The sequence below is a fragment of the Xiphophorus maculatus genome, chromosome 18 (genome assembly GCF_002775205.1).
Source record: "Xiphophorus maculatus strain JP 163 A chromosome 18, X_maculatus-5.0-male, whole genome shotgun sequence".
Classification (NCBI taxonomy): Eukaryota; Metazoa; Chordata; class Actinopteri; order Cyprinodontiformes; family Poeciliidae; genus Xiphophorus; species Xiphophorus maculatus.
Window position 1 is genome coordinate 10,336,005 of NC_036460.1, and position 16,334 is coordinate 10,352,338.

At 37.1% G+C, this 16,334-nt stretch overlaps 1 protein-coding gene across 2 annotated transcripts; it reads right to left on the minus strand.

Moving 5' to 3' along the window:
• Positions 1 to 1,092: 1,092 nt before the first annotated feature.
• LOC102220093 (putative serine protease K12H4.7) lies at positions 1,093 to 15,926 on the minus strand. Of its 2 annotated transcripts, none has more exons than XM_005805871.3 (9): positions 15,680 to 15,926; positions 14,337 to 14,518; positions 13,099 to 13,331; positions 11,148 to 11,283; positions 8,944 to 9,058; positions 5,077 to 5,278; positions 3,834 to 3,924; positions 2,528 to 2,730; positions 1,093 to 1,413 (listed from the first exon to the last, which is right to left on the minus strand). In XM_005805871.3, exons 1-9 carry the CDS (start codon positions 15,890 to 15,892, stop codon positions 1,307 to 1,309), a joined length of 1,482 nt encoding a protein of 493 aa, XP_005805928.2. In that variant the 5' UTR covers positions 15,893 to 15,926; the 3' UTR covers positions 1,093 to 1,306. The 2 variants fall into 2 exon arrangements, with proteins under 2 accessions (XP_005805928.2, XP_023206903.1); XM_023351135.1 differs by having other exon boundaries at positions 8,935 to 9,058.
• Between the last annotated feature and the right edge of the window lie 408 nt (positions 15,927 to 16,334).

Consider the following 16,334-nt stretch of genomic DNA (forward strand, 5'->3'; position numbering starts at 1 on the left):
ATAATCAGAAAACACAATCTTTTTCTTGTTTTGAAGGTTATGGTTTACAGAAAATGAAAACCCAAAATTCAGTGTCTCTGAAAATTTGAATACTGTGACAAATGTCATCAATGGAAATTCATGATGTCTCACCCTAACCAGCAAATTAACTCAAAACACCTGCAAAGATTTCATGAGCCTTTGGTCTCATTCTGGGTCAATCGGTTAGACATTCATGGGTGAAGACTGCTGATACGGCACCCTTCACAGGGATAGTAAACCACACAAGGTCATTGCTGAAGAAGCTGGGTGTTCACAGAGTTCTGGAAACAAAAATATTAACAGAAAATTGAGTGGAAGAAAAAAAAAGTGGTAGAAAAATATGCACCAGCAAAGGGAAGAAGCACAATAAATTAGACATTTGTTGGTCTAATGCGATATTTTGTTCTCAGACACTTATCCTGGGGTTTTCTTTACCTGCAAACTATAATTGTTAAAATTGCAAAAAGTAAAAGCTCTACATATTTTATTCAGTTTAATGAATCTATAAAGTTACTGTTTTACTTTCTGAAATGACTGGCAAGAAATATTGCACCTTTACACAATATTCTAATTTTTTGACATGTACTAGTGCATGCTGGTTGGACACGTATCCCCATCAAACACAAGAACTGAGTCAAGTCCCAACTGTAAAATGCTGTCTCTGCCTTCCTTCCTCATATTGCAAAATGAGTGGGAAAACAAAGGATGATTTAGCATTGGTTATTTTTGATCAACTTTGTGATAAGCCACATTTTGAAATCTACTGAAATTTCCTACTTCAAAATGATGTTCAGTAGTTTGAATTACATTGAGATGGAACAACAGTGTGATCAGTTATATTGGTATGACTGATCAATGTAGAGTGTGATACCACATATTTTATTTAAAAAGCAAACTATATCATGAAACAATATGGGTTTTTTTGTAAACATCTTTTTAGATATGTCTTAGTGGTAAATTCAATTTACCAAAACAGAGCAACAACTTTTTTGTCCCTTACCAAGGGGTTATCAGACTGCTAAACAGTATGTATTTCTTCTACAGTGTCACACAATACACTGGACTGAGAGGTAAAAATAATTCAAATTTAATATCAATAATTTAAAAAATGATTAAAAATTTTAACACATTAAAAACAAGAACTTTTCCAAATCAAACTCGTGCAAAGTTGCATTACAAGACTTCAAGGAGCTGAAAATTTGGCAGTACAGTAAGAAATCAAGTTTGAATTTCAGAAATCAGAAGTGATGTGTTTGCTTTGTAAAGCCGAAGGAGCCTTCAATCACTACTTCAACCACTGCTGGAGGAGCAGAAAGACGTGATCCCGAGCCTCAGATAGCTGGGGAAGATCTTGGCTCCTTGCTGGATACATGTTAGCACAGTGAGCAGTCCCTGCATGAGGAGAAAAACATGACCATTAATGGCACTGCAGAGAAAAACTTCAGCTGCAAAATTAAAAGGCAGTTACCAAAAACATTTAGACAATATTTATTCATCTGCTGAGTAACTGGCTTTTACTGACTTTAACAATTCATAGATCAGTTCTGGGACGGGTAAACACAGAACATTTCTTTAAACATTAAGAAGGAGATGAAAACAAATTGGAAAGCAGAAAGCGTCTTAACTTTAAGGGACTTTCAAAGAGCTTGGGGAGTCTACTGCACAAAATATTTTAAAATAAGTACATGAAAAAAGCTAAGTTTGTCATCTTTAAAGCAAAGTATATACTTTGGCTTGGAAAAGTGTTAATCCCCTTGGACTATTTCACACTTTACATATGTATTTCTTTTAGAGTCGGCGAGACAGACCAACACAATGCAGTATGTCATTCTAAAGTGAGAGTATCATTTTAAAAAGCAGCAAAGAACTGAAGAAAAAAAAAATGAAATCCAAGTTTTATATCATCTTAATGTTTTTACAGAGAAAAGTATAGCTCATATTCCAGATTCCTTCCCCTTTATATTGTGGTACACGAATCACAAATAAACTATACAAGTGCTGCTATATGTACACACACATAAAAAATGCAAAGCACAATGTCCCACGGGCGTGCCGTGGTGGCGCAGGGGGTTAGCACGCCCCACGTTTGGTGGTTAGTCCTCAACGCGGACGTCGCGGGTTCGACTCCCGGTCCCGACGACTTTTGCCGCATGTCTTCCCCCCTCTCCTCGCCCTCCTTCCTGTCTGCCTACTGTCGAAAAAATACGAGCCACTAGCGCCGCAAAAACTCTTCGGAGAAAAAAACAAAACAAAAAAAAACAATGTCCCGGCCCTTAGTTAGGGAGAGTTTCATTGTTTTATTCTACACTGGATATTAACGGAATCACTGACACTTCTTATCCAGAAAATACTAAATAGACCCAAAGACTAATGCGACTACAGACCTCAAACTCTTATTTTTTCCTTAAGCTCATTAAATTTTAACTTAATGAATCAGATTGATCAGTCATTATAATGTTGGTACCGTTATACCAACATGGTAGCTGATTCAAGTGCATTTCCTCACCTTTAATGAAGACAGCAGGGAGCTCAGCTGCGATGTCCGCAGTGATCCCCAAAGCATGCCATGGGTCGATGGACCCATTGGGGAACACTATTCTGCTGGACTGGATGTCGTAGCCGCCGTAATACTCATTGGTCTGGGCGACGGCCTCTGCCACCTCCTTAGAACTGATGTTGTAGAAGCTTGCACACTGGTTCACCTGATAACTGGATTCAATCAAAAGAAACAGATTCTGCATCTGGGAAACCTTGTTGCATTTCATGAAACTATATATTTTGATAGAGTTTTATATGACAGACAGTAGTTCATAATTGTGACGTGGAAGGAAAACAATAGACTTTTTTTTCTTTTTAAGAAAAAAAAAGCAATGCACAACTTAAAAGCTACCAAGAAATAAACTTCTACTTAAAAATGACAAGGTGGCACTTCTTTACTGAGAATTAATCAGTGAAGAAGCCAATAAACTCAGGGAAACTCTGGAGGAGTTGCAGAAATCCAAAGAACCTGTAGATGCAACAACTATTAGTTGCACACTACATAAATCAAACCTCAATAAGTAAGCAAAAAGAAAAGTCATTGTTGAAAGGATGGGGTTTTCAGATTACAATTTTTTAAGCAAAAGACTTGAGACTAGGGCAAATGTTCTCCATTTAGAAAGACAACAACAATGTTATGTTTTAAAAGGAAAATCTTATGTATTAGAATACCTTAAAGTCCAGGCAATTTGAAAAATCAAGTTCACATATTAAATCTTTAACACAGTCCAAGTTCATACCTACAAAACCTAAAAACAACACTACATGCAATCCACAACAAAAGTGTAAAAGTATATTTAGAGAATATAGAACCATGGCATACACTCTTCATTCAATCTTTCCGAGCTTGAGCGATCAAAAATTGTTTAATATTTTTGTCTCCATTAAAGGTGTTTCCATAATATATTGACTCAAGAGTTTAAATGCAGATATGTTGGTGGATGCATTCTGCATGTTTAGTCTTGTGAAAAACATTAAGAAAACTGTGCATCATTTCCCTTCTATTTCACACATATGCTCCACTTCGTGTTTTTAGTGCTGTCATATAAAATATTATTATTAAGCTTCAACATGTGAAGATCCAATGTGTACAAGTGATATGAAGGCTTTTGCCAAGCGCTGTAAACATTGCAGCATCTTTTCAAAACCAGAAAGGAGTACATTAAACAGTGCATGATGTATAACTAATAAAAGGTGATTGGGTGAGCAGGTGCACTGAACTGAATCATAATTATGAACCTATTAGGCATAGAGACATTGTGTGCTGCACTCACTCCAGAGGGAAACCGGTGAATGGCTGGTTCGGTGAATCTGTGCTCTGGTAGAATCCAAATTCACTGCAGGTCTGATAGACCCACTGTCTCCCTGACAACACATATGCATAAAAAATTTAATCACTGCTGCATATTAACTTTGTTCTGAGAAACAGAGGCAGAAACAACAGAGAGCAGGCGGACCAAAGCTTAGCTTTAATGGCTATTAGAAAAAAAAAAACAACTATGTCCTTTTAGTCATCCATCCTTAATGAAGAGAGGAAGGAGCTCAGATGAAGTTGAAAGGGTGGCTGAGGAAGTTTATACGGCTGGATCACAATGGCCTTCTGGGAGGACGGTTTATTTTTCTAACAATCTGTCCAACTTACAAAGCAAAGTGGAGGCCAATAACATCCAATGAAATGCTGAAAAATATTCTAGATTAAGGCTGTCCACAAACATGGATTTACAGCATTCCACATTTCTAAAATTTCATTTTCAAGACAGATTCGTGTTTTAAGACAAAGATGCTGACGCAAATGTTGTCCATGGATTTATTTAGAGGATTTTCCATGGTAAAGAAATCCCATTTTAGGTTTCCGGCTTTGGAACAACTAACCTTGTTGTCTTATTTAGACATTTCCTAAAAAAAGACTTTCAGCTACACCCAAATCTTGGTTCACTAAATGACTAAAACCACATCCTAACAGTCATGTCTCCAGTAAGGCTCTTACAACTCCATTTGGCTGTTGGTGGAAAGTTTTACCATCACATTGCAGTTATGTACAAAACACACACATCCTGTATAAAATCGTGTTTATCCTGAGCATTTGTTATATAAAAATGCATTTTACAAGTATTCATACCCCTCTGTTTACATTTCGACACCCAACCACCACATAGCACACATATTGAGAGCAAAGTTGAGTCTTTTTGTCTTCCTGTGAAGTGTGATGTGTGAAGGAAAACTACCGCCATCTATTCTGTAGCACATGCGGTGGCAGCATCATGCTGTGGGGAAGCTATACTACAGGGAAGATGGACAATAAAGAAAAATAAAATACAGATTAATACAGAAAGAAAAAAAACGTGAATTCCCTTTCCACATCTTAATTAAGTCCTACTTTGTGTTTATTTAGCATAAAATTCAAATAAAACACATCAAAGTTGGTTGTTTTAATGTGAAACAATGTAGACAAGTTTAATAAGTATGAATACTTGTGAAAGGCAACAAATCTACATGACACAGAGCAGATGCACCCACCTCCTCCTGCAGCCGGCCCATCCCAGGACATATTCGTCATGTCTCTGACGTAGTTACTGAAGCTGACATCCAGGCATTTCACAGAGTACGTGTCCATCATGAGGCGAGCTACAGCAACATAGCGGGTGTAAGGATCTCCCAGTGAGGCGTCACCCATCACGTCACACAGCACCTTAATGGTTATGTTGGTGCCCAAAACCCCCTGTAGACAAAAAAAAAGTTGATTATTTGGCACAGAGACTGTACATGTTATAAAAGGACAGGGTGAGGCAAAATAATCTCATGTCTGAATACGCAGTGATCTGTAAAGACTGTAGCTGATGAGTCACAGCTACAGGAGTATTTTCAAACATACAGCCTTAGCTCACTCAGTGCTTTTAAGTTCACATCATTATTTAATTTTATGTGAATCTGGTAGAGCAATTCAAGAACAGACATTTTGTCTACATAGTTTCTGGAGACTCCAGTTCCTTGTAGGAGTAAAGAAAACACTAACTACAGGCATCCTGGCATCTAATCTCTGGATTAAGGTATTAAAGACCCATGTGACTTGCTTTATATGAAAAAAGTTCTAGAAATACTGTTTTATACATGTTTAATAATTCGGCCTCATGTCTTTGTGAGCTTGTACATTTCTAATGGATGAAAGGGGAAGGTGGACTTAACAGGTTTTTTCTTGCCTGGCTGAGCTGTCACCAACTGGATGACATGTAGATGGGATTATTACGATCGTTGTTGCAATTCTCATACATTTCCTAATTTATGATGATCAACACACATCTGCCTCACATATTCTCTTGCTTTTCCCATTTTGAGTAGTGGATAACGGCAACAAGTTACTTTACAAAGATATATTTTATTCAATAAAAGTTCTTCAATACTTGTCAAATTGTGAAAACATTAAATCTAAGCGTGGCAGTATTGAAAAAAAAAAATAAAGAAATTAGTGAATAAATGAACAAACAAATAAATAGATGAAATTGTTACATTCATGCTAAAGTACAAGCAATTTTGGTAGTGTTGATACAGTATTTGTTAAAGATATTATTTCCTAACATGGAGATGGTTGAATAATTTTTTTTAAATGACAAAAATCCTCACAAGAACAAAAACAACATAAAAACCTATATTCTCTCTCTCTCTCTCTCTCTATATATATATATATATATATATATATATATATATATATATTGATAGATAGATATATAGATATATAGTCAATTAAATAGTCAGTCAGGGAGATTATGCTATAAGATTGCTTTCTTTTAAGCCTTTTGTAATATCTTTACCAATGGTAGTAATAAGGGTATTAATGCTGCTAATCAGTGAAATGAGATTCAAGGAGGAACTGCGGATGGTCAGCAGAGCACTTCACAACAGGAACCTTGTTGCCTTCTTTTTGTAACATGAATACGCATTAGTATTTAAACACCTCTATGACAAAAGCAAAGTTGAGCCAGAGGAAAATACTTTGCATGTGCACACCAACCTGGTCAATAGAGATGGTTTACATTCAGGTTCTGGCCAAATACTAATCTTATTGTGGTTATTGAGGAGAATCAAGGATAACTGAAAGCATTCACTATGCCTGTTAGATGAAAAATAAAAAATAAAAAAGTTGTTGGAATTCTCAATCTGAGCCGAAATACTTCACACAACTATGGCTATTGTAATACTTAGAAAATGCATTTAAAGGTTGGGCCCTGTGGAAAGACAGATATACAATACAGATTCATTGATATTTTAATATAAAAATAGAAATTAACTAGCTTCCTGTAACTGCAGGTTAAAAGTTAAACAGAAAAGCACTTCCTGTTGATTACGACATATTTTCTGCATCAGAGGTCTATTGTGAAACATTACAAGCCAGCTATTGTGTTACGAGTATTGAAAAACGCAGGAAAGAACTAAAACAAAGTTAACAAAAGTAAAAGTCAGCTGTTGGCAAATTCTGGGTAACTATGGCGATCAGCTGTCATAGTGGCCTCTGGTCCTCAGAGAGGCTCTCTGTCCAGCACTGTGGCAGGGACCGGCCAGGTATACACTCGCCTGAAGCAATGTGTGTCATTTACTCCAAGGTGCCTGGGAAAGTAAACAGTTGGCAGTTATTACAGTAATGCATGTGTGCAAACTGAAAGCACTGGAAACTAAAAATGACCAGTAATTCACCCATCATCATTATCTGAGGAAAAACAGGAAGTGTTGGAGGTTATTCTCAAAGCTACAGTTCATAAAGCACACCATTGATAACCCTGCGGTTTGGGAGCCAGCAGGCCGATTCTGATGATTAAGTTACGCCTCTCTCTTCCACACATTCCTCCAGCGGTACCTAAAACCTGGTGGCTCGCTCTGCACCCGGCCCTTTGTGGTGGAGAGTTGACGCTGGGCTGTGCTTGCTAGCTAGCGATGTGCACTCTGCGGCCCACTGCTCCTCTCAGTTCTTTTACAAGCGTCTCTTTGGCTTGGGGCGACAGGAAACCAGAGAGACCAAAGAGGCTTTTGTTACTTTTTCACATCGGCTTATTGGTAACCGGACTCACGTCCCGTCAAAGCAGCAGGGGGACAGAGAGGCGATGGAATGGGGAGAAAATGGGGGAAGGGATGAAATAAGTAATCAGGAGGACAAAAAGACACTAAGAGAAGAAAAATCATCCTGAATGTTCATTTTTACATGACATAAAAATGTTGGACAAGTTTGAGCAGATCATGTGAATAGTGAGAAGAAAAATAGTGAGCTGACTATTTAGACTAAAGCTTTCACATTTTACCAAGGCTACTTTGTTATGGCTAGATCTTCTCTGTAGACATCATTAACTAGCCAACCTCCTTCCAATGTCACAGCCTTATAAACAGTCTTAACCTTTTCAACTTTTCCACAACAATCAGCTGTCTACGTTACTGAGGGCAAAAGAGCTATAATTCAACAAATTATTACAATGGAGATTTATATTAAGATATTAAATTTAAAAGATTATTCATTAAATTAATGCTTTAAAACTGCATGTTGCTTTGCACGCATTTCCTTTTTAGTTTATTCAGACATGAAGCTCACAATGATATTATTCATTTCTGCCTGAGCTCAAGAAATATGTACAAGAGTCTGAAACAAAACATAGACCGGCTGCTTCCAGCCGTGTATCGAAGTGAGAAGACGTTTCATTTGGAGCGTCAAACTCTGGTATCGATGCCACCCAAATTCTCAACCCCCCAAAAAAGCAGTTAAAGCAAAGTCTTCAGCTTGAAAGTCAGCTCACAAAGCGAGGTTTTATGTGGGGATTTGTCCAGTGAGAAAGTAAGGCTAGGAGCACAGATTGCAGACAGATTGCAACTATGAAGCAAGATGGGTTTTTCTTAATTTCCCCGGTGGTGACTGACTGCTTTTGGGAAAAACGCTCATTCAAAATACTCCAAGTAAACATAGTAGTCAGGTCATTCAAATGATAACTGGACCAAACTCATTTTTCTGGTCATATCGAGCACTTAGGCACACATTCATAATGACTGATAGAGAGCTTAGGGTTAAGTGTAAATCAATATGTGGTGGAAGAGGAAGCTGGAATTGAAGCAAAGACTTTCTAACTTCCAGAAAACTATTATTTCCATCTAGTCGCTCAAATTTCTACCTCTCCGATGACCTGAATGTATCACTAGAGTAGCAAACTTACAGGCTATTTATTGGCTAGTTGTGGAATCAGTGCATTAAACATGCTCATTTTTCCCCATTAAAAGAACAACACAGAGAAATTCCAACTTATTTTAGCAATTCATTCATTGAAATTAAAACGTTATTCTAATGTAGTGTTAATAGGACAGTGTTGACATAAATACACTATCACGGAAAGATTTAGGTTTACTGACCCCCCTTACCTCAAATCCTCTGTTGTCTTCATTATACTGGACCACATCCATGAAGTTGCCAGCCACCGATTCCAGGAAGTAGGCAGAGTCCATCTCTGACTGGATCTGCAGTGTGGAACATAAACTGGTGTGGGAAAAGGAGAGAGAAGGAGCAGAGAGAAAAAGAAGAAGAGAACAAAAACAAGAAAAGTTAAATCAGAGAAAAGTGGCAATTAAAGAGCGAAGAAAATGTGGGTAAAATCAGAAAGGAGAACGAAAAAAGACAATAAGCATCTTGGGTTTAGAAGAGAAGCATATAGTTTCCAATTATTTTTAATCAAAAGTTTTCTATTTTGTTGGTCTGCAAGTTTCCAACTATGACAAATAAAGGCACATGGGTTTCTTTTGCTGTAAAAATCTGCATTTAGGCGAGCTTAATGAATGGGGCCAGCCAGTCTGTTTTATTAGTCTTATTAGCAATTGTGACCCTAATTACTAAGAAATGAAAATGCACGCAAAAATAAACATGACTAATAAAAACAAATGCTTCTTGTTATAACTAACATTTTCCATTTAAAATTTGTTTTTGAATATCTCACCCTGGAAAAGTGCTCTTCTTATTAACACCCTGTGGTTGTGAGCAAGACATACAACATTCTTGAATTAGCGTCCACACTAAGACAAAGTGATGGCTCCAAATGGCCCCTGAACCACACTTTGGGAACCTCTGTCCAACTTTCCCAATGAGAACAAAACTAAAGTCTGAATATTAACATTTTGTTATCGTTTACTGCTTAGGCTTATCTGCCAAAGGCGTCTGTGGACTCAACATCTCTGAAGACAGCTATAGATTGTAAAATTACAACTTTATGCTGTTACATTTAAGATCTATCTTTTTGTTTTTCCTGCTCTGGGACCTGAGTCCAAATTTTGTACCACGAGCTAGCTAAGTGGTATGGCAAAAAAATTAAAAATCCTTTATCCTAACAATTTTTTGAGTGTTTATGGGTGCAAAATTATGTCTTGACGTAAGTGCTGTGTTCTGCAAGTAACTGTGGATTGGGTGCTGGACAGGCTTCCTGACCACTGTTGTGATCATTGTGTGTTACTATCGACATGAGAGCATGTCTGCAAGAAGCTCAAAGGAGAGATTTTCTGTGTGGTCAGGCCAGTTTTCTTCTGTTTCCATGACCGTATTAGTTTAGGAGGGCACACCGCATCATTACAGAAGACATTGAGCTCTGCTTGTTCATGGTGTGGTCTGACCTCACAGTCACTAACACAAACTAAAATGGTTTTAAAATAGCACAGGCTACTGTAATTAAAGCAGGAAAGAGTAGAAGTTTACAAAGAGAAAATGAACTAATGAGAGACTGAGAAAATGCTGACAATAGATGCTGGAGTAATTTGTAGTCTATGAAGAATCGATTACCCAATATGTCACTAAAATCACTCGAACTCTACATTAACCCTAGAGAAAAATAGATTAAACTTATCGCGAAGGTACTTTTTGCTAGGTATGCTAACCTCTCAAGCTAACGGAAAATATCCTAACATATAAACTACAAAGTCTTTTCAATACATCGTGAGTCTTTTGAGTTAAAATAAAAAACATAGAAGTAGGAGTCAGAAGAAAGTTGTTGGTAAAATTAGTTCATAATTAGTCAGTGTACATTATTGGTATACAATTTATACTTTTAGCTTATATATATCAGGTCATGAATAATTTGGGCTTAACTGTACATATTTTTATTTTAGGTTACCCTTAAGAGACACAATGTAAGATCCAGTTTAAATTTGAATTAAACAAGCACAGTTGAAATCAGAGGTTTGCATACATAAAATAAAAAAACATTACCTTCTTTTCTCAATGCCTAATGTTAAAATCAGACCAACTTTTTTTGTTTCAGGCCAATTAAAATTACCAAAATTGTTTCTATTTGCTAAGTGCCACGATCATGAACAAAACAATATGTCTGATATTTTCTTTTCATTAGTTTCGCCCAATATTACAGAACCTCTATTTATCTACTTACTTTATTGATCAGTTTTCAATTCAGTAGGTGATGACATCAGCAACACTTCACATATTGAAAACAAACTTGATTAAAAGACAAATCTGTTTTGGCACAAGGCCTTGATAGTAGATGAAGTTGAACAAGAAATATTTCCATTTAGGTTTCATGAACTACAAACAGATGAACATAGAGTTTAACATGACAAATGTACTGTACTTGAAATCTTTGGTGATGTTTTCAAAGGTTTTCGGGTCTTTCAGGCGTTCTGCAAGGGTATCTGAAGCCTTTTTCACGAGCACAGGGCAATCTGCATTTTCCGAGGCCAGCGATCGCCACACAACCTCCAAGTACTCTGGAAAAGCGTAAAGGCAGAGAGAAGGCAGAGCACTTAAGCCAGCATGACCACAATAATACAGAGCGCCGGCCGTAGTTAAAAACAGACAGCTATTTCTGAGGCAAAGCAAAAGCCTCAAGTCATTCTGAAACCAGTGTGTGAACCAAACCCTTTTTAAGCATTAGAGTGTATCTTTAAACAGGTTTCAGTGAGGTCAAAAGTGAAATGATGGGTGAATTCTACAACTTATGAAAGTCAAAAAGCTCAGAGGTGAAACTCCAGATTTATGAATAAATTCCCTACAAGTAATTCTTGCTGGGTATATTGCTGAGCAACTCGGTTGGTGCCGTTTTGGGACTAAAATTAAACCCCAGAACATGATGTTCGCTGCTCTCAGTGCGTTTCATCTCAGCGTTTCCTTCAGGTCATAGGGACCGAGTCAAATGTGTGCTATGGTGTCTTAAAGATAGCAAGAGAGTGTAGGTGGAAGTGCCTGGAAGTAGGTCCGTTCTGATCTGCAGTCTCAAAGGAAAAACAACAGGCTTAGCCAAACACAAGGCGCACACAGATAAAGAGAGGTGCATAGTTTGTCTAGAAGGCTTGGTTGTTGTGCAGCTCATGATGAAACTTGCACAGATGTCAAAAACAAACTGGCCTGCTTGTTGCCTGAATAAAAACACAAATTTTACAAATAGAGACACATACAAATAAACAAGAATAAAACTCCAAACTTACATATCACACCAACACAAATCAGACTTTGCTTTTAATGGATTATGGATTTAGTTGAATAATTATTTGTGTCACTGAGTATTAATTTCTAACAAACAATGAAGATTAGTACTGAAATAATTCATTGGAGTAATCATGAATTGATTACTGAAAATACTGAAATATTTGTCAACTAATTTAGAAATTCATCAATCGTTAACTGAAGTATACAGACTCAAAAAAGGCAATTTACTAAAAGAAGAACACAATCAGGGCAGTAATAAAGCCCAAACTGTACAAAAATATGTAACAAAACAAAACATATATAGACATTTTACTTTTTATTTTTATTTTATTACCCCTCCAGGGGGTCTTTTGTGGGCTCTAGTGTCCCTTATATGAAAGTAGGCTGACAGGAAATGGGGAAGGAGAAGGGAGAAGACATGCGGCAAATAACGTCGGGTCCGGGAGTCGAACCCGCGGCAGCCGCGTCGAGGACTCAAGGGCTCCAAACATGGGTCGAACTATCCCCTACGCCACCACGGCACGCCCGGCATTTTATATTTAAGATTTTAAAAAAACTTTAATATGTTGTACCCAAAACTCCTCAAGTGGCATTGTTATAGTTTCAATTGGATAAAATTCTGTAGTACAAAAATACAGTATATCTCTAATTAAGCACTTTTCTTGGATTAACTGATTAATAAGTAGATAACAAAATTATCAACAGATCAGCCCTACCCTGCATTGTGTTGAGTTGAGCAGAAAAAGTTATTTTTTAGAGATGCACAGTATATCACAAATTTATTATCATGACAATATTTAGGATTTTATGGCAAGTGACCTTTCTGCATCACAATAAAATATAGAATAGAATAGGTTTTTAAAACATGGTACATACTGTAGTGTTTAAGTGCATATTTATTTTTAAAATAAACTCTAAATCATAATTTCACTTCACTACCTCCCATAGATTAATTAATCTGAACCACATTCCAGGAGAAATGAAGAATCATTTCAGTGAGGCATAGAGGTGCCAATAAATTTGTCAACATTGGCAATAAGGCTGGCCTTTAGCACCTGTATTTACAAGCTTCCCTACCATATGGCATCTCCTCCTACCTGGAAAGTTGACAGTGGCAAACACGGGTGCACTCGTGGCCACAGAGGCATGCACCAGGTGAGGGTACTTGAGCCTGAACCAAGTAGCAAGAGAACCTGGATACGACCCGCCGAAAGCCACCCACTTCCTGTTGGTCAGCCCTCTGCTCTCCCCCATCACAGTGCGGAAGTGTGCAAGGTCAGCCAGAGCCTGGCGACTGCTGAGGAAACGCAAGTTGTCTGTGCTGAGGTCCCTAAATGAAGAAAAAGTGTAGAAAATAAAGAACAAATTCACAAACACAAAGTGAAAGTATAAAATTTATCTTAAGAAAACACACTCACTTTGAAAGAGCAACAAAAGCAGGTTTATTTATTTTTTCCTTCTACACAAAATATTGTACGATTATCAGAGAACTAAATGAATCCAACAATATCTCTGGCTGCAGGTGGCAGATGTAAAAGGCAGCATGGATGCCTGTGATCTTCAAGCCCTTTTCAGGAGAGCTGCTGCTGCTGCTGCTCTGAAAACAGACAATTCTCCAGGGGAGATTTGTCAGACACTCGCAGCTGCTTCAACTACCTCAATACAAATTAAAAAAAGATGCACAAACAAGACGGAGACTTCAGTGCCTTTATTGTGGCAAACGGGGAAATCTGAAATTCTGTTTGGCACAACTTTACAAAACATGGCACACTCAAAAAAGATATCTGCTATGAAAATGTATGCCGCATACAGATATATGCTGTTTTTGCTTTTTTTTGGTTATACTTAATGTTTTAGAAAAGCAAACAAATTTTAATGTCAGAAAAATAATAGCATGAGTTAAAATAACATGTTGTTTTCTAAATTTTATTAGAGGAAAAATATTAGAATTTGGAACAGCATGTGCTCCCAGTGGCCTTGAGTATTTCTGCTAAGTCAAAACCAAAATACACTGTGTACATAGCTGCACAGCAAGGCTTCACAACAAGATACAAATATAAGATAGCTAAAATTTATTTTGAAGTTAAACACTAAATTATCTGAAAGTCATCTGAACGTGTATTTACATTATAGTTTCCTGAACTTCAGTCTACAAGTATGCATCATTGACATCTAAATGCAGGACTACCACCTAGTGGTGCAGTTGATAAAATATTGGTTTCTACAGCCATCTTTACTTCTGTGTTTGTTTTATTGCAGCCTAAACTGATTCATGTTGTAGCTGGAGAACTCGCACCAACTCAACATCATGCAAATAAATCAGTGGAAAACATACGTTGTTGGGTGACTTTTCCCATAGAATCGGTGTTCGAGCATAAAGCAGAGGGCTCCGAGTTTCTGAGCGTAGGTGAGCCAGGTGCCTTCCTTCATCCACGCTGGGTTTGCAGGGCCCTCTCCACCGATCATTAGAAACACTGGACCTCCAGGCCTGTAGAAGTCCTCATTTACAAAGTATCTCTGCAAAGGGAAAAGTGGGGAATGAGAACCTCAACATATGTGCATATTTTTACAAGCATTGCCTATGTCATTTTCTCACTTTGTCACGTTATAGTTACAAAGACCAAAAAGAGAACAAAAAGTGTGAGGTCCTTTCATTTTTTGGCTTCATTTGCATATCATTTGGGCATTATCTTTTTGAACTACAAGAACATTTTAAACTTAAATTAAGGACATTAGTTGGCATCTTAAGTTTTGTTAGTTTATCCTCAACTGACTTCAAATCTTGTGATTTTTAAAAAATTTAATTTCTACTGTGAACTTTGGTAGGAGACTCAAAGCAGATCTATATTCTGTTTTGAATATAACTTGCACAACAGATCTATAACCTGCTGTGCAAGTTTTGTCTGCATTTTAAACATGAAAAATTAAAGTCAAAAAGAAAAGATTTTTTTCTTTGTTTAGCTAAGTTAAGTTAGCAATTTGGACAACAACACTTTTTTTACATTTGAGAGAACTACCTCATGTGCAGATAATACAAGTTTGCATTGTCTCTTGGCTATTACTCAATTTTGAATATGATTTGAATATTGAAGATGTATTGTGACATTATATATATATATATATATATATATATATATATATATATATATATATATATATATATATATAGTACAGACCAAAAGTTTGGACACACCTTTCTAATTCAATGGGTTTTCTTTATTTTCATGACTATTTATAAGGCAAGAAATCCCACTTATTAACCTGACAGGGCACACCTATGAAGTGAGAACCATTTCAGGTGACTACCTCTTGAAGCTCATCAAGAAAATGCAGAGTGTGTGCAAAGCAGTAATCACAGCAAAAGGTTGCTACTTTGAAGAAACTAGAATATAAGGAATCCTGGAATTCAGTTGTTTTACACTTTTTTGTTTAGTGCATATTTCCACATTTGTTGTTCATAGTTTTGATGCCTTCAGTGTGAATCTACAATGTCAGTAGTCATGAAAATAAAGGAAACTCATTGAATTAAAAGGTGTGTCCAAACTTTTGGTCTGTACTGTACATAGGTGCAATCGGTGCACCCCTAAATTAGTCTACTGCAGTTCTGACTGTACAGGGCTGGAAGTTGAACCCTCGCCTTGTAAATATCATTTTTGAATAGACAGCAATTGGACTTACTTGCTTCCAAACTCTGCTGTCTGCACCATTGAAGTGATCCAGTTTCTGGATGAACCACAGCTCTTCAGACATAGCTCCATGGCTGGAATCCTGCACCACATCAAACTTCCTGAAGCCCTTGAACCGACCTTCTCCCACAGCAACAAGGCCGAACAGTGCAAAACTGAGTGCTAATACTTTACAAAGAGAAAAACAGTGCGTTTCAAAAGCCATGGTGGCACAAACACAATAAAGGAAATAGGTTGAACATGTGACCCATAAAAATGAAGTCATATGACAAACACTACAGCTGCTTTATGTACTGTCAAAAGACGTAGGAATTTTCAGCTTCTCACCCTACATACAAATCAAGTCAGCAATATACAACTTGCGAACACAGCTGACACCTGATAACAAGTTGCGTGTATTTTTGTACAAAAGCACTTGTTTTATCTTATAAACGTGTGTTGTGTATTAAACGTTTAAAGGTGATGAGTGGTTTCAATTTCAGTCTTTGAGTCAAATGTTGAGCAAATATTGCACGATCGATGCAATAATTGCTCATTAAATAGAAAACTTAACTCAACAAGAATGTAAACATTACATTCACTGTGAGTTCCTATTTTTTATGGTACGTGAAGTAGTACAAGCAGCAAAGACAGCTCACCACTGAACA